This window comes from Bubalus bubalis, chromosome 20 (assembly GCF_019923935.1).
Source record: "Bubalus bubalis isolate 160015118507 breed Murrah chromosome 20, NDDB_SH_1, whole genome shotgun sequence".
NCBI lineage: Eukaryota > Metazoa > Chordata > Mammalia > Artiodactyla > Bovidae > Bubalus > Bubalus bubalis.
Genome location: NC_059176.1, coordinates 56,373,701 through 56,391,753, shown reverse-complemented (window position 1 = coordinate 56,391,753; position 18,053 = coordinate 56,373,701). Strand labels below are relative to the sequence as shown.

At 56.7% G+C, this 18,053-nt stretch overlaps 1 protein-coding gene across 1 annotated transcript in view; it reads left to right on the top strand.

Moving 5' to 3' along the window:
* The window catches only part of RGMA (repulsive guidance molecule BMP co-receptor a), a 50,678-nt gene that overhangs the window by 22,363 nt on the left and 10,262 nt on the right, over positions 1-18,053 (top strand). The window contains exons 2-3 of the mRNA XM_006078764.4: positions 586-701; positions 16,933-17,447. Coding sequence (XP_006078826.1) covers positions 586-701; positions 16,933-17,447 — 631 coding nt within the window. The remainder of the gene's footprint in view (positions 1-585; positions 702-16,932; positions 17,448-18,053) is intronic.

Below are 18,053 nucleotides of genomic sequence, written 5' to 3'. Positions count from 1 at the left end.
GAGAGAAGAGCCCGGGTGTCAGTGGCGACTTTGGGACTGCAGTCTAGTTGTAAAAGGGTCCTGGGTTTTTGGTGGTGTTTTTTTTTTTTTTCAAGCTCAGTTTCTACTTAGGTTGGCCACTTTTAGGGAAGAAGGCGGGGGGCCGGGGGGCCGTGCGGCCATCCTTGCACTCTGCGGGGCTTGGCCGTCTCGGAGGGTTGGGTCCTTTCCCGGGTGTACAGCCGCGGGGTTCGGGGCGCCGCGGCGCGCCCACAGTCCCCGGCTTCCCCGGGTCCCCGAGGCCAGCGCCGCGGCGCGGTCCCCGCCCAGCTCCTCTCCGCCCGCCCCCCGCGGGCCGCGCTGAAATCCGAGCTCGAGGGGGCGGGCCGCGCGGCGGCGGGGGCCGCGGGGCCGCGCCGACATTGGCGGGGAGCCGGGCGATGGCTGGCGAGGGAGGGGCGCGCGGGGCGGGGGGGCGCGCCGGGCGCCCGCGGCCGAGGTGGACCGAGCCTCCCGGCTCGCAGCTCCCGCCGGCGGAGCGAGGCCGCCCTTTCTCGGCAGCGTGATTTATCTGCTTCTTCTTTTTCTCCTGAACTCTTCTTCCAGGGAGAGGCTAGTGGTAACAGGCCGAGCTGGATGGATGGGTATGGGGAGAGGGGCAGGACGACCAGCCCTGGGATTCTGGCCGACTCTCGCCTTCCTCCTCTGCAGCTTCCCCGCAGGTAAGGCACTGCTCCAGCCCGGGAACGGCCGGCTGGGCGCGCGGGGCCCGCTCCCCAGGTCTCCTCGCGGCGCCGGGCCACAGGTCTGCGGGCGAGTCGGAGCTCAGGTTCGCCGGGCGCCCTCGGGCCACCGCCTCGCGTTTCCACGCCTCTTTGTTTCTCCCGCGTCCAGCCGAAGGCGCGATGGATGCGCGTGGGGACCTGGGGTTGGGGGGGAACCCTCTCAGGTTGTAATGAGAAAGAGCCAGGCGGGGAGATCACAGTCGCCGGGGACGTCTCCCAACTTCCCAGAAAAGGGGGTACCCGGGACGTTCCCCTTAGGGGCCCCGGAGAAGTGGGAGAAAGGGAGGCACGGACTCGGATCCGGGGGGCACTTTCTCTAGCTTCTCGTCCCGCAGTTTGCAGACCTGTCCGGTGCCCAGGGGTGGAGCCGGGGGCGCCTCTGAGGTCCCCGCCGAGCCCGGACCGCCCCCTCCCGCGGGACCCCGTCCCGCCCCCACGGGCTTGCCCACGCGGGGAAGCCCACGGGCTGGGCACCGCCGGCCCCTTGTTCCTGTGATAACATCCCGCGTCGGCCCCTGTTTGTTTTTATTGTGTCAGAAAGGGAGAGAATTTCAGAATTAAAGCTGAAAAAGCCCATCTGTTTCCAATGAATCCCCCATAGTTTTTCACAATGTTTTTGGCAGATCGCTGCTTTCAAATTCCTCCGAGCCGGGACCTCTTGTTTTTGTTGGGGGAAGGGAGACCAACTCCACAGAGAAGCATTTGTTCCTTCCCAAACGCTCCAGTTTCTTTACTTTTTTTTTTTTTTTCCTTTCGGGGGGAGGGGGAAGGCACGAAACTTAAATCCCGGGTCTGTTTTCTTTATAATGTTTCATTAAAGTTTATTCCATTTTTGCCATATGCTACTCACAGCCTGGAAACGCCAAGCTTTATATCCATTTTCCCCTTGCTAAAAAAAAATACAGATAAACCCAGCGTCACGGACCAAATGGTCCCCGACGCAAGGCGGGATTTCCCGGCCACTTCCATTGTGCTGCGGGGTTCCGAGGTGTCTTTTTGCAAAGAGCTTGCCTTCGCTCGGCAGCCGGAACGAATCCGCAGACCCCGCGCACTCCCGAGCTTTGCAAGAAAGGACTTGAGTTAGACCGGGGATTGGGTTGTTTTGTTTTGCTCCTCAGCCAACTGGGTTTCAGGAACTGGCAGAACTGGGCAGTCCGGACCCGGCCTGGCTGTAAGTTGGGGCTCCCGGTGGGAGGACCGTGCCGCAGCGGTAAGGGAGAAAGGATCCGTTTACCTTCCCGCCCCAGCCCTGCTTCGGGGAGGGGGACCCCCCTCCCCGGAACCCACCTGGCCCTGCGCGCCCCAAGGGCGTCCCGGGTGAGCCGCAACCTGCTTGTAGCCCAGGATTCCACTGGGGAGGCCCCGACCAAAGACAGGATGGAGGGTGTCAATGCCTCAAAGAGCCCTTGGACCCACCCGGTGCACCCTCGCCCTGGAATATTACAACCTCCATACCGGGTCAAGCAGCAGGGAGTCCTCCTCCTCTTCCTTTTTTTTTTTTTTTTTTAAAGGCAGTTTCCACTCCCTCCTGCTTCCCCCCATAGAAGGGTCTGGCTGATTTGGTTCCCTCCCAATAACTAAGAAAATAAAATTTGAAGCGACCCTCCTCTTTCAAAAAGAAAAGAAATCCCTCCTTTTGGAGGAGCAGGAGTTTGCAGTGTGTGTGTGCATCTCTATTTGGTCCAGATAAAGATCCAGCCCATTGGAGGTTTTATCAGATGGGTTGATAAATGGCTTTTGTCCCTTGGCTGCCATGGGGGATGTGATCTCAGCTTGGAGCTGAAATTGAGAAGGGGGGCTTAGAGGCCCTTAAAACAACACCTTCCCGCTCTTAAAGCGGCAGCACTTGTTAGCTTCTTGGGCTGGAGGGAGAGGAAAGGAAAGGCTGGTAGGAGGTACTCAGAGGTAGGAGGGAGCTGCCAGGATGGTGGTGAGGGGTGGAGGGGGTTGCATTTCTCCAACTTAGAAAACTTTAAACATCTCCCCCATAGTCTGAGGAAAGCTGGTGGGTTATATAATTCACAGCCCGAATTCCATCACTTGTTTCCAAGAAGCCCATTTCTTTTTGGCTTCAAGGCTGGTAACTAAAACCTGGCAGATAGAGCAGATAGCTGTTGCACTGTCATGCCAACTGGCTAATGTTTCTTCTAATTTGAGGCCTTGACAGGCGCATTTAGTCAAAATTGCCCACCTTGCTGAAAACTGAGCTTCCAGTATGCCCGCACAGAATACACTGGGGGGCTCTGAGAACGTGTGGGCTCCAGAATCCTGGGTCAAGAAGAGAGGCTCTTAAGAGGTGAAATGGATCATTTCCACCACAAAGGGATGGACTATCGTATTCTTGACCTGTCGGCAGAGGGGCTGCTTGGGGATAAAGTCAGAGAATCTGCAGGTCTGGTGGGGAGTGGGGTGGGCATTTGAGAAAAAAGAAAAGAAAGCGCTGGAGACAGTCAGGGGCCCTGTGTGCCGGCTTCTCCCTCCAAAGACAGGTGGAATCCTCTGGAACAGCCGCATGAAAGCATAGGCTTGTTCAGTGCTAGTCGACTTGAATGGCGTCCAGGAGTAAACCCATAGGAGTGCAAATTAAATTGGACATAGTTATGTGGAGAAAGATGCCTTAACCTCTTGCTAGACAGAGAGGGCTTGTGAGAGTGCTCACATGTTCTCAGCTTGCATGGCGCATCTCGTGCATTCCTGATGCAGGGACAGAATTGGGGGCCCTCATCTGAGCAAGGCTGGCGTCCACCTCCAAGGCCTGGTGGAAGGACAAGGGCCCTTCCGTGTCCCTCGGCTCGTCAGGGTGTCTGCGGGCATGATGCTGTACTTTTAGCCAATGGACAGGGTGGCCACGTCTAGTTGGGAGGGGGGCGCGTGGCAGGAGGCCAAGAAAGGCTTCTTAGGAGAGTCTTCCACTAATAACATACACTTCAAAACACAATTAATAGATACTTTTTAAAACTTTGAAACCACCTTGACTTAATAAAACAGATTTCCAAGAGGAACTCATCAAAGTCATATGTTGTAGACATGTTGGCACGCTTCCCGTTGGCTACATATGGATGCTGTTCTCCAGCTCCGGTGGTTCTCAAAGTGTGGTCCTTGGACCGGCAGCACCAGCCTCCCCCAGGAACGTGTTAGGAACTGACTGAAGCTGATGCTCTGGGAGTGGAACATGCAGTCTGTACTGTGACAGACGTTCCAGGGGGCTCTGATGCACCTCAACTGTGAGGATCAGTGTTCTAAAAATTATTGCCCTGTGCCTTCTATGTTTCCTCCTGTCTTTCCTTTTCCTTTTAAACTGCAGTTGTTTAAGAAATTAATCCTCGTGGGGAAACTAAGGCTTGCAAAGACCCAGGCCCTGTGCAGTATCCAAGGACATCCATGCCATTCTAGAGTTGAGAACGTTTATCTGAGAGCTGCCATTCAAAAATGTGCAAGCAAGTCCACCTGCTTATCACATCATTGTCCTCCCAGGAGGACTTTGTGTCCCAGAGGGAGAGACTGAAATGAGTCCCATTGCCAGAGCCAGGTGGCTGTAGCTCCAGCCTGCAGGCTGGTGCGTGACACGCCAAGGGATCTGCAGGGCTGAGCCCTGGCTCCCAGGGAGGGTGGGATGTAAAGTCCTGTGGATGGTTGACCCTTTGGCCCTGAGGATGAGCTGGGGCATAAGGAGAGGATCTCTGGTCGTCAGGTTTAGGAAGGGAAACCGCTGCAAGCTTGGAGGAATTGCTAGCAGTCACCCCAGTGCCAAAGGAGAACTGGGCAGAGACGATCAACAGGCTTAGATAAGGACGTTCCGTGAGATGGGGCAGTTGGGTCCAGGTCTCTGTGGAGGTGAGGGAACTTCATGGGGACCACTTTCTGTGTTGGAGGTCATACGGTTCCTGCTAACATGTCCTTCTTGGGTGCAATGTGCCCGGCCCTTGTTAGAGGATCCAGGTTTTATGTTTGGTTGAGGGGTTGGGACGTCATACTGTTTCAATGCCTGGCTGCATTCAGCCTGCCTGAAATTGAGGGCACTGTTTCTTTAGGGCAACTAACTCATTCCAGTGGAGCCAGGAATTTCTAGTCTTAAAGTTGGGAGTCCCATGTCTTTAGAAGCCTCCTCAGTCCTGGGTACCCCAGGATGGTCGGTCTCCCTGGACTCTCTGTGTCCTGGGACCAGGGCTTGGCCTGTGTCTGTTAATCCTGCCGCCGCAGACAGTTCAGTACTGGATGTAAAGGGCCTCCCCTTCTGTCCGTTTGCCCGGCACTGGGCCTCCTTCCTGCGCCCTGTCCTGCCTGTCTCCACTGGCACCTGCCGCGAGCAGCTGAGCTACCCCAGGACCTGCCTCTGGGGTGATCCCCGCCCCCGCCCCACTATCCAAGTTGCTCAGGAGCTCAGGGCTCTGCATGACCCTCTCCGGAGCTCCCAGAAGGGAGAGCCCGCTGACACCCAGTTCCACACTCCTCTCCAGTCTCATTCCCGTGGCCTCTGGCATGCCCCTGGGCTCCAGGTCCCTGCTGGTCTCCATACCTGCCACCACCCACCCACCTTATGGGTGGGCAGCCCCTAGGCCTTGCTTATGCCATGCCTGGTTTGGAAAGGGAACGCCCACTGGCAAAGCCCAAGGTCAGTGCCACCTGGCGGGGCCCAGCGCCGTCCCTCTGATGACCTGAGGACCGGCCACCTTGACTACTAACACCTGTCTTCCTCGTGTCCTGGTTGCTTCCCGAGTCTTGGGTTTTTAATCTTCTTCTAAATCACTGGATCTGTTTATAAGGGCAGGAACCCCATTTCCTGTTCCTGCGTGCACTTTTCTCTGAGATGCACCCCAAACACGCCTGGCACAATCCCAGAAATTACAGGACCGTTGCGTTTCTTTGTGTTTCTGTTTTTTTGCTCCATGGACCGAGATCGCAAGTTTGGGGAAGGGGGTTGTCCAAATATCTCAATCATTCTTTCCAAAAGATGTTTTTCTGTTTATAAAGACAGTACTCATTTTTAAACCTAAAGATAGAAAAGGATAAATAAGAAAATGGAAATAACCAAAATTCCAACGTCCCACAGGCTGCCATCACTAGTTAACATTCATGAATAGCCTTTAAGACATGGTACTGTTATATTCTAAACAATATGATCATTTGAAGCAAAACAACAATTTTTTAAAATTTATTATTTTGTATTGGAGTAGAGCCTATTAACAATGTTGTGATGGTTTCAAGTGAACGGCGAAGGGACTCAGCCGTACATATACATGTGTCCATTCTCCCCCAAAACCCGCTCCCATCCAGGCTACCACATAGCATTGAGCAGAGGTCCATGTGCTGTACGACAGGTCCTTGTGAAAAACAACATTGAAAATATTTATTTATCTATTTATTTATTTGGCTGCATCAGCCTTAGTTGTGGCCCTTGAGCTCAGCAGTTGTGGCACACAGGCTTAGTTGCCCCAAGGCATGCGGGACCTTAGTTCCCTGACCAGGGATTGAACCTGCGTCCTCTGCATGGCAAGGCAGAGCCTTAACCACTGGACCACTGGGGAAATCCCCCCAAACAACAGTTTTTAAAGCTCTCCCATTTATCCAGTGGCCAGAACATCCGAGGTATTCTGCTAAATGTTTGAAATGTGTCACCTCATGAGATGGTCACCCCTCCCCCCGAGCATCATCATTCGCACTGTGTCGATGAGGAGACAGAGGGTCAGAGAGGTTCCCAACATCACACAGCTGAGTCAGCGGCAGAGCCAACAGGAGAACTCAGACCTCTGTGCTTTTCCACACGCCAGATTTTGGATAAACACACTCATTGAACGTGCTCTGTAGCATTTCAGACTCTGAGCTGTGTAGCATACAAGGCTTTATGATGAGAGGGAAAAAATAAGAAACTTTGGAGATATGATTGGATAGCAGAATGAAGAGTGACCACACTTTCCCACGGCTGCCACATTGTTGCCTCTTCCCAGAGACCCTCTCTGCTCCCTGTCCATCCCCGACTTAGCATTTCAAAGCAGATGCCACTTTGGCAGAGCTCTCATGGTGCAAATTTTCCCAAGTCAGATTTATGTCTTTGGGGTTTTTGCTTATTTATTCATTTCATGCACCATTTCGCCCGGGCAGTTGGAATACCGAAACTCCTATTAAAGTGATCCCTCTGCGCCCAGGTCCCTGCAGAAAGGAGCCATTATTGCTCCCCGTGCTAAGGAATGTTCCAGGAACACAGGCTCACACACGTGTGTGCACCAGCCGGGCCGGTGTCCTCCCAGTGCTCAAGGAAGGTGGAAGAAGGGCCTGCCTGCGGAGGGAGGTGGGGGAGCAAAGCCACTTCACGTGGATTTTGACCCAGGACAGCTGAGCAGAGGAGCACAGGGCTCCTGGAGGCAGGACCAGAATGGAAAATTGTCATCTCTGAAGCCAGCCTTACCTAGACTTGCTCAAGAGACGCAGGTTCGATCCCTGGATCGGGAAGATCCCCTGGAGGAGGGCATGGCAACCCACTCCAATATTCTTGCCTGGAGAATCCCATGGACAGGGGAACCTGGCGGGCTACGGTCCATGGGGTCACAAAGAGTCCGACGCGACTGAGCATAGCAGCAGCTATCTAGACTCAGGAAAAGGGAGTGTGCCTCAAAGCAGGAAGCCCAAACTGCTCACCCACAAGCTTCATTTATACCTAAAAAGTGACGCTTTGGCCCCCAAACCATCCTCCCTGTGGAACCCAGGCTTGCTCAGCTCTCTGCCCTCCTGGCAGGGTGGTCTTGGCATGGGATCCCGCACCCGGCTCCTGCCTGCTGTGGGCCCTTCTGACCCAGAGAAGCCCTGCTGACAGGCCTGCCATGGCCCTCTTGGCTGCAGATCCGGCTGCGTGTGGCTCCAGGGGGAGCTGGGGGGGGGGGGGGGGGTGTCCAGTTGGGAAAGCTGAGGTGTGCCCTTTTCCTTGGCACTCGGCGTGGTTTCCTGCAGCGACTTGGCATGTGTGGAAGCTGGGACAGAGAAGCCTGGCTGGGTGTGATGAGGGGGCAGTGCTGCCTGCCCAGCTCAGCGAGTGGCATTCAGCCACCTCTGCCCACACTTAGCAGTGAGTTAGTTAACCCCCAGCTCCCCTATGGCTCAGCCAGTAAAGAGTTCACCCGCAATGCAGGAGACACAGGAGCTGGGAAGACCACGCCCCCACCTCCCCACCCCCCGCCGAAGGAAGAAGTGGCAACCACTCCAGTATTCTTGCCGGAAAAATCCCAGGGGCAGAGGAGCCTGGCGGGCTGTAGTCCCCGAGGTTGCAGAGTCAGACACGACTGAAGGGACTTAGCACAAGAGCACACATCCCCTCCTGCCTTTCATCAGCCAGTACAGATGCTCTGAGAGGCTTCCCCCTGCCTTCATCTTTCTCAGGTCAGCTGGTCCCCAGAGGGAGTCCCCAGTGCTCTCAGGGGGGCCAAGAGGCACGCTGGAGTCACGGGCAAGGGCAGTTCCTTGGACCGTTCTCAGGCTGAGCTGGGAGGAATACCTTTGAGGAAAGGGGATCATTCTGGCTGCTTGTGGGTTAAGTAAGGCAGGGTCCTCTGCACCTGGTGAAAAAGCCAGTCCCTTACCTGGGTGTGTGCCTCTTTGGTGTCTGACGCCAGACACCTGCGTGTTTACGCCAGGACAATGGAGCAACAAGCCTGGCAGCCCCAGGCACCTCTCAAGCTAGGAGACTGCGTAACACTGCCCAGCCAGAGCTTGCCAAATTCTGGCACTGTATCCGTCCCCTGTCCCCTCCCAGCCTCGGTGCTGGAGAACAGGAGAGGGTGGGGAGTGGCCCGCTGCGCCTGCCTGGTGCCAGTGCGGTGCTCCTGGTGCTCCCAGAGAATGGGAGCAGGTCTCCCACCTCCTTGGGGATCCGCATCCCAACTCGTTGCTAAGAGACGAGCCTCAGCATCACTGCTGCCCCGGGGCAAGGGCGGGGAGGGGGTGTCGCACCCCTTCCACTTTCTCCTTAAAGCTGTTCTCCCTCTGCTCGGCCTGCTCCTACCCTAATTAAAGCCACCCTCTCTTACTTTACGCCACTCCCTAAAATAGCCTTCTCATCATGCCACGTGCGTACTGAAAATTACTCTGTGGGCTTCCCGCTTTCAGCGGGATCCGACCTGAAATCCTTGGGCTGGCGTATCAGGGTGCAGTCAGGGAAACAGAAACCACACAGGGTGTTGCCACAGGGGGGAGCTGTTACAATGGATTGTGTCTAGATGGGCAGGGGAGGACGGGCAAGGCCACGAGGGACCACGGAGGCAGACACAGCGTTGCAGGAGGGGACATCCACTCCTGCGACTGAGCAGACTGAAGAGGACCTTGGGGGCCCGGGGCTGTGAGGAGGGCTGCTGCTGCACGGCTGAGCTGGGTACTGGAACAGCAGCAGCTGGAGGGGAAGAAGGGGCAAGGCTGGATTGTGATGACCGGGTCAACCTGGCTGGGCCTCGTGTAGCGCCGCCTTGTGGTGGAATCGGGCAACTGGGAGCTGGGTGAATGGGGACACAGGGTTTGCACCGGAGCAGAGCAAAGCAGTTTGAAGCTGAACTACATTCGCTTCATCCCCGGCTTTCACTCAGGGCTTCCGTGTCTGGCTCCAAACTCCCAGCGCACTCTCACCATCCGGCATTTCGCGTTCCGGCCCGTGCCAGCTGCTTCGGAGCCCCTTGGACTTATGTACCTCTGCCCCACATCACCTGGCGAATCCCACTGCCCTTCCAGACCCCGTGGAACGGCTGCTTCCCTTTACTATCTGTGCTCCCATCCTTCAATCTCTGTACATGTGAACCTTCTCCCCAGCACCCTGGTGGTTTTTGTAGCCGACTTCACCTGAGCTTGTTCCAGGAATGGCAGGAAGCACCTTGCCTGCACGCAGTGGACTGAGTCCAGAACCTTCAGCTAGTATACGAACCCAGGCAGTTACCCTGCAGACCACAGAGCTGGACAGACCCAACGTGATGGGCGGGCTTGCCTTCTAAGACGCCTTACTCCTTTAAGAAGAGGCAGGTTTTTTCTCTTTCCTGGCTCACCCCACCCCTCCTACACCGCCAGTGAAACCTGATCTAATCCCTTTGCACGAGGGTAATTTATTGGTCTGTTGGGCTTTTCTCGGTGGCAAATTGCATTGTCTTTATTCCCGGGTTCAGGCGCAGGAGCGGCTCCACATTCCTAAGACTCCTTTCTCAGGGCCGGGCTTTCGCACCCCTCGGCACTCGGCGAAGTGAGTTTTATTGGGCTTTTTTGTTATGCAAACAAGGCGGTAATAATCAGGCTATTATTCTGAAAGATTGGGCTTGATTAACAGTTCAAAGGAGGTCTCCGAAAGCAGCTAATGCCATGGCGGTGCATAAATATCTCCATCCTGCCTGGGTCTGTACAGCTGCTGCTCCCGGATCCCGGCACCCCGCCCCCTGCCCCCCGCCTTTCTGTTCCAAGAGGCTCTGGGTTGCTATTTAAAGGAAAAGAATTAAGTCAGGCAAGCCATGTGGCTGTGATTTCTCTCGCTGCTGTGTCTCAGACCTCGAGGAAGGTAGTCTGAAGCCCGTGTGTGCATGCTCAGTTGCTTCAGTCGAGTTCGACTTTGCGACCCCATGGACTGTAGCCCTCCAGGCTCCTCTGTCCATGGGATTCTCCACGCAGGAATACTGGAGTGGGTTGCGATGCCCTCCTCCAGGGGATCTTCCCAACCCAGGGATCAAACCCACATCTCCTGCATTGCAGGCAGATTTTTTTTTTTAACCACCAGGCTGGATCCCACCTCCCCACAAAGTGAAAGATTACAGAGGCGGGGTGCCAGGGGAGGGGGTACAGGTGCTTTGAGTGACAAGTGCGGGAGTCAGAGGATTCTCAGGGGATCTGTGGGCACGAGGTGGCACCCCAACTCGGCCGTAGATGGTTGACACAGTTCTGTGAGGCCCAAAGAAGGCGGCCCAGGAAAGCCGAGGGGCCATCTCCAGTAACTGCAGGGTTACTGTTGAGCCTTTTCTCTGTGGCTCTAGAGAAGAACCAGAGCCCCCACCCATCTCCCTCGAGCTGGCAGACCTGGGGTCCACAGCTGGAGCTGTCAAGAGCAGGAGGGGCCAGCCCAGCCCAGCAGAGCTCTGGCGGCCCTGGGGGCCGCCCGGGCAGGGGGCTTTCCTGCCGCGGGGGCTGGGTGGAGGTGCAAATTGTTGACCTGTGGCCACTCTCAGGCCCCGGGTTTTAAAATTCCATGCTACACATTGGGAAGCTGACCTGGAGTTTGCCCACCAAGCAATCCGTAGTTACAGTGATCTCGACGAAGCCAGTTGCATGGCGAAACAGAAGCCCTGGGCCTCACTGCACAAATCAGGAGTGAATGGATCCCCGGGGTCCCCAAGTCCTGCTGTGGCAAGGGGACCCTCCTCCAGGGCTGAGCATGGGCTCTTGTCTAACACTTACAAATGAATTGTCCAAGGAGACACACATGCTGATAAAGCAAGAGACTTTATTGGGAAAGGTGGAGAGCAGGAGGGTGAGGGAACCCAGAACTGCTCTGCCACGTGGCTGGTAGCCCCAGGTTTTCCGGGGATGGGCTTAGTTTCTTGGTTGTCTCTGGCCCCTCATTCTAACTCGGAGTCCTTCCTTGTGGTACATGCATTGAGAAGGATGGATTCCAACAAGGATTCTGGGAGGCTGGTAGGACATACCGACTGGTGTCTCCTGTCTCTTTTTGACCTTTCCTGCGTTCTTCCAGTTGGTGGTAGCTTCTTAGTTCCTTGTTCCTTACCAGGACCTCCTGTTGTTAAGATAACTCATGCAGGTGGCTACTGTCTTCCCTGGCCAGGGCAGGCAGTTTCATTCAGTCAGTTGGTTCCCATAACAGCCCCAGCCTGCACCCCACTTTTTGAGCCAAGTGTCCAGCATCATAGGGCACCGGAGGGAATTTCAGGGGTTTCCTAGTGGTGACCTGGGCCGGCCAGTGTCTTTGCAGCCTCTGGATTCTCCTGTTTATTTCTTAGTAGCTAATCCCCGAAGTCCTAAGTCCCAAGAGGCTTGAGTCAAAAACAAAACAGGTGTCCTAGGCTTCCGAGAAGTCTGTGCATGGTCTTAGCCTTTTCCTGGGTGCCTGAGATGGAGCTCCAGGTACCCAAGGTCAGCACAGGCTCCCTGAGAGCCGCCCCCGCCCTAGGACAGACACGGCCGCATCTGAGATGGAAACAGGAGCTCAGGAGAACTTTGAGGCCCTGGCTCTGCACTCCTGGCTGCGTAACAAGGTCTGCAGGAGCCAGGCCTGAGCAGAGAAGGCTTCGCTCAGAAAAGCTCACCTCCTCCTCCCACTCACAGTAAGGTGTTTCAAACTCTCAGACTTGCCTTCCTTCCTTCCTTGAACACTCACATCAGAAAAGGCTAAGGTTTACTGCCTGGAATTCAGGTGGTTTTGGCTTTTTTTAAAAGATACAGCACATAAAAATCAGCCGCTTTGGGCTGTCTCTGGCAGGTGACGCCCCAGTGCAGAGCTTTTCCTTTTGATGCTGGGCCAGATTACATCAAGTCTCTAACCTGGGAGGTGGCGGTGAGGGGAGCTTCCGCCTGTGATTTACAGAAGTGGACACAGGGCAACAAGATGGCCCCACAGGGGTCAGTGCCCCCTCGGCTCCCCACCCGTGGTGACTGTCCAGCTCTGGCATCCCTAACGCCCTTCTCTGGGACCCCCCGTCCCCAGCCCCAGGAAATGACAGCTGCCGGGCTGGGACCTCCTGGAGAGAGGGCAGAGGGGAACGGGGTCCCCCACCTCTGGCCCCCACTCTCATCATGCAGTGGCCTCTTGCAAGACTCTCCCCCACCCTGATCGGTAGTATGTCCATTACCATGAGAGTGCCTGGGCTTCCTCTTAGATACCCAGGAAGATGTGCAAGGCCCGAGGAGACCCAGGACATCGGGGATGTGTGGCCACAGGCATCACGGTCCTGGCTTGATCCAGGTGGGGCTGGGCCTTTGGGTGTGAGTGGACCCAGGAATAGCTGCCCAGACTCTGATCTGAGTCAGGATGGAAGAGCAGGTTCCAGGGCCAGCCAGGGCCCTGACCTGAGCAGGAGGCGGTGGAGTGGAGGCTGCGGGCGATCCCTGGGTTCCCGGGGAGGAAGCGGGGGAGGTGCTTGCTTCCTTCCAGCCCTGCCGCGTGACCTTTAGCCTCTGACCCCACGGGGATTGTATGTGTCCCCCTCCAAGACTGTTGGCAGGGACTCTGATCTGGGGAGTGCCCGCTGGCCCCAGGCACCGCCCATCCACCTCGTCAGTCTCCAGCAGGCTCTGAAGCCGGTGCTGCCCCCACTTCACAGATGCTGAAACTGAGGCCAAGCCACTCCCCACAAGTGCTAGGAGGGGACAGAGCAGGACCTCAGGCCAGACCCCCACCCAGCACCGCGCACGAGCAGCGTCTCCTTCAGACTTCTCCACTTTCGGCCCAGTCCCGGGTGACAGCAAACGTTCTCCAGAAGGTTGAGAGCTTCGAGCTCAGCCCCACCACCACCACCCTGCCCAGATGGAGGCGGAGAGCAGGGCCCTGGCCCCTGGGCGCAGGGAGGGCGGGAGAGCACCCTCTGCCGCCACCTGGGGGGCGGGCAGGCCTGCCATCTCCCCCACCCCCATTGCTCCCCGTGGCTGGGGGGGCAGGGGGTGTAAGAGAAGGTGCCTGGATGAGCAGGGATGAGCAGATGAGAGCTGCTCTCCATGGCCACTCCACGTTGGCAACTGGACTCCCTGCTGGGCTTGCTCCTCGCTGCCCCCCAGCCCAGACCAAGTTCCCAGCGCACACCCCAGACCTGTGCGTGTGGCGGTGGAAGGGGTGGGGAGTAACGGCCCCTCTGAGGCTGTGACTGTTGACAAGAAAAGAACCCACTCTAGCCCCAGAGGGCCTGGCCGAAATGCAGATTTCAGGCCCAGCAGGCCGGTGGGGTCAGCGCCCCCTGGTGGGCACAGGGACATCTGAGGAGCACCCTCTGAGCAGATCCCCGAGCATCTGAGGGACTCCCTTTGTGGGGGCACCTTAAGGGGGATTTCAGTCATGGGTTCCAGACACACCAGAGAGCTCTGAGACACGGCTCTGAGCCTGGTTTTCAAGGCTGTGGAGTTAGCAGGACAGCTCCCCACTACTGCATGTTTGCGGGGGATGGAGCCACACATGATGGGGGTGAGGCGTGCCCCCCAACATGTCCCACACCATCTGAGTGCAGGCGGGCCCTGCCCTAGGCACCTTCCTGACCCCAGCTTTCAAGTCCCTGCCCGCCGCTGGCTGCACCCTGAGAAACAGACCCTGGGAACCAGAGTGTGGATGCAGTGCCACAGAGTATGTGGGCCTCCTGGTGGGTGGGGGCCTCTCAGCACCGCAGGCTCAGTCACCCTGAAGCCCACCGCGGGGGAGTGTGCCCGAGAACCACCCAGCGGCCGCTGGGGGGCATCAGGAAGGCACCAAGGTTGTCTGAAGCCTTGGCGCTGCTGAGGGCCCAAGCCCTCAGGACCCTTAGGCCCTTCAGGTCTGCGACTGTGCGCTCTCAGTCGGGTCCAACTCTGTGTGACCCCGTGGACGGTAGCCCCCCAGGCTCCTCTGTCCATGGAATTCTCCAGGCAAGAGCACTGGAGTGGGTTCCCATGCCCTCCTCTGGAGGATCTTCCCAAACCAGGGATCGAAGCCACGTCTCTTGTGTCTGCTGCATTGGGAGGAAGCTTCTTTACCTAAAGGGCTGAATTAAATTCCTGCTTCTTCCTCACAGTGGAGCCTCAGGCACGAAAGCCAGCCCCCCTGAGCCTGGCTCTGCTCCTCTAGGAGATGGGCTGCTGTAGCGCCTGCCCACCGGGCTGCCCGGGGCCCTGAAGGACGTGGGACCTGCGGGGCTTCGCATTGCAGTGGTTCCTCTTGCTGCAGAGCACAGGCCTGGAGCACGCAGGCTCAGTAGGTGGGACGCACACTCTTAGTTGCATGTGGAATCTTCCTGGACCAGGGATCAAACCCGTGTCCCTGCGCTGGCAGGAGGATTCTTATCCACTGCACCACCAGGGACATCCCTTCTAGATGCGTTTTAAAGGAGCCCTGGGCCAGGAACATGTCTTTCAGGGAGGCCAGCCACACAGGGGTCTCCCTGGCCGGCAGCTGTTCATGGCCCTTACCACCTATCGTTTACCAGGTCTGCTTCTTTTGGTCGGCACGCTTCTTCAACTTAAGATGGGAAATGTGTAGCTCTTCTGTCAAATCTATTTTATTTTTCCCAATACATATTTAAGTAAATATATAACTTCTCAAGTTAAAAGAAGACTGCTCACCCAGATACCACCTGAAATGGCCTTGTTCACCAGCAGTGTGATAAACACAGGTCACGTTAGAGGAAAAGCCTGGATTTTAGGACGAGCATCTTGTTTCCCAGCTGTGTGACTTAGGCAGGCCACATCTGCTCCAGGAGCATGGTGTCTGCTCCTGCAGAGGTGAGTGAGCGCCTCAAGATAGGTTGTCCAGGTATGGGGCCGGGCGGCAGCCTGCACAGTGCTTTTGGAATCCTGCCCCTGTGGACTTCTGTCCCTGCTTTTAATCCCCACTTGATTTTAGAGGTAAAAAGCCAGTCGTTCAGTGGCTCAGTCGTGTCCAACTCTTTGCGACCCCATAGACTGCAGCATGCCAGGCTTCCCTGACATTCACTATCTCCTGGAGTGTGTTCAGACTCATGTCCGTCAAGTCAGTGATGCCATCCAGCCATCTCATCCTCTGTCGCCCCCTTCTCTTCCTGAGCTCAATCTTTCCTAGGATCAGGGTCTTTTCCAATGAGTCGGGTCTTCGCATCAGGTAGCCAGTATAAGAAAGTAAATAGACTTTTCCAAGGTTAAGAGCCAGATTAGCGGCCCAGGCAGGGGTGGCTGGAGCCAGAGCCCCTCTTCTCCTCTGCTGACGGGGCTGCGACACCAAACGCTGGGCCTCCTAGCTGGTCTGCTGGCCCCATTTGCCCCTGGACGTCAGTGTAGAGGCTTCCCTCCTGCTGCCACGTGTAGTCTCCACGAGCTCTACAGAAGAACCCAGGAGGCTGGGTGGGAAAGGGCAGCGTCCGTGTGTGGGGGGGTGCAAGATTCAGGTGTGTTAAAGTTACAGTTCTCAGGCATGAGGTGGAGAGGTGGTAAAGACTCCGCCTGCCAATGTCAGAGCTGCAGGTTCAATCCCTGTGTGGGGAAGATCCCCTGGAGGAGGAAACGACAACCCACTCCAGTCTTCTTGCTGGAAAATTCCATGGACAAGGGGCCTGGTGGGCTACCGTCCATGGCAGTGCAAAGAGTCAGGTACAGCTTAGTGACAACAATAAAATTGTCACTAAGGTCTCAAAGCTTATGAGTGACCTTGGGGGAAAAAAGCATGAACTGGAGCACGTCCAAGGTTATCACTCTTAGTTGTTTCCCAGCTTGCTGTCCAGAGCAGGATAATGGTGTGCGGAGCTACAGAACTGAGGGGGAAGCTGCCCTTAGTCTGTGGAGGAAGCCAGGGAACCAGGGCTAGTAGAATAATCGCAGTGGCCAACATTCATTGAGCCTCTGCTCTGTGCACCATGCAGGGTAAGTCCTTTAACACTTTAAGCAACCTCATAGGGTAGATACTGTTATTACCCCACATTCTAGATAGATATAATGAGGCAGGCAGCCTTCCCAAGTGGCTCAGTAGGGAAGATCTCCTGGAGAAGAGAATGGCTACCCACTCCAGTATTCTTGCCGAGGAAATCCCATGGACAGAAGAGCCTGGTGGACTGTATAGTCCTTGGGGTCGCAAAAAGTCGGACAGGACTGAGCACCCACTGAGGCACAGAGAAGCTAAGTGATTTGTGCAAGGTTACACAGCGGCAGAGATCAGAACACATACTGAATAGTGGGGCTTCATTCCCTGCCAGGTTGCTGTTGGTGTGAATGTGTCAAAGGCACAAGGGTGGGCGGAAAGCTTGGGGGGCTGGGCTGGAATAGGGAAAATAGGGGCATGCTCCCTCAACCCTTTAAGCCTGCAGAGGGCTGGCCACCCAGGGTCGTTAAGGAAGGTAGGCAGGGCCGATCTTGCACTGGACCACCTACCACCTGCGGGACCTGGGAAGAGGCCGCCTTCCTCCCTTGCACGTGCCCACCGCCCTGGCCTGTTGCGGGGGTTCCAGAGGCCTGGGCTCACAATTTCCAACCTGAAGACAACCCCCTCTTCCCGTCCCTGCAGCCTCCTCCTCGTGCAAGATCCTCAAGTGCAACTCTGAGTTCTGGAGCGCCACGGCGGGCAGCCACGCGCCGGCCGCGGACGACGCCCCCGAGTTCTGCGCGGCACTGCGCACCTACGCCCTGTGCACGCGGCGGACTGCGCGCACCTGCCGGGGGGACCTGGCTTACCACTCGGCGGTCCATGGCATCGAGGACCTCATGAGCCAACACAACTGCTCCAAGGATGGCCCCACGTCGCAGCCGCACCTGCGCACGCTGCCGCCGCCCGGGGACAGCCAGGAGCGCTCGGACAGCCCGGAGATCTGCCACTACGAGAAGAGCTTCCACAACCGCGCGGCTGCCCCCAACTACACGCACTGCGGCCTCTTCGGGGACCCGCACCTCCGGACTTTCACAGACCGTTTCCAGACCTGCAAGGTGCAGGGCGCCTGGCCGCTCATCGACAATAATTACCTGAACGTGCAGGTCACCAACACACCGGTGCTGCCCGGCTCGGCGGCCACTGCCACCAGCAAGGTATGGGGGAAGCTGAGGGGCCGGGGCGTGGCGGAGGGGCCGGGGGTGGGGGGGGGGGCCGAGGCGGGGGCGGGGTGTCACAGCACCAGGTCCTAGGGTCAGGAGGGCCCAGATTTTCCCCCACCAGACCCAGACGCCTCCTGCACCCAACATTTTCTTATTGTCAGTCAATGAGCTGAATATTTAGGCAGGAATTTTTTGGTAGCTCAGCTGGTAAAGAATCTGCCTACAATGCAGGAGACCCGAGTTTGATTCCTGGGTGATCCCCTGGAGAAGGGATAAGCTACCCACTCCAGTATTCTTGGCCTTCCCTGGTGGCTCAGACAGTAAAGAATCTGCCTCGAATGTGGGAGACCTGCCCTTCAATCCCTGGGTTGGGAAGATCCTCTGGAGGAGGGCATGGCAACCCACTCCAGTATTCTTGCTTGGAAAATCACATGGACAGAGGAGCCTGGCGAGCTACAGTCCATGGGGTCACAGAGTCAGACACAACTGAGCAACTAAGCACAGCACAACACAGCAAACCACCCTGGAGGGCTTTCCTGGTGGCCCAGTGGTCAAGAATCCACCAGCCAATGCAGGAGACATGGGATCGATCCCTGGGTT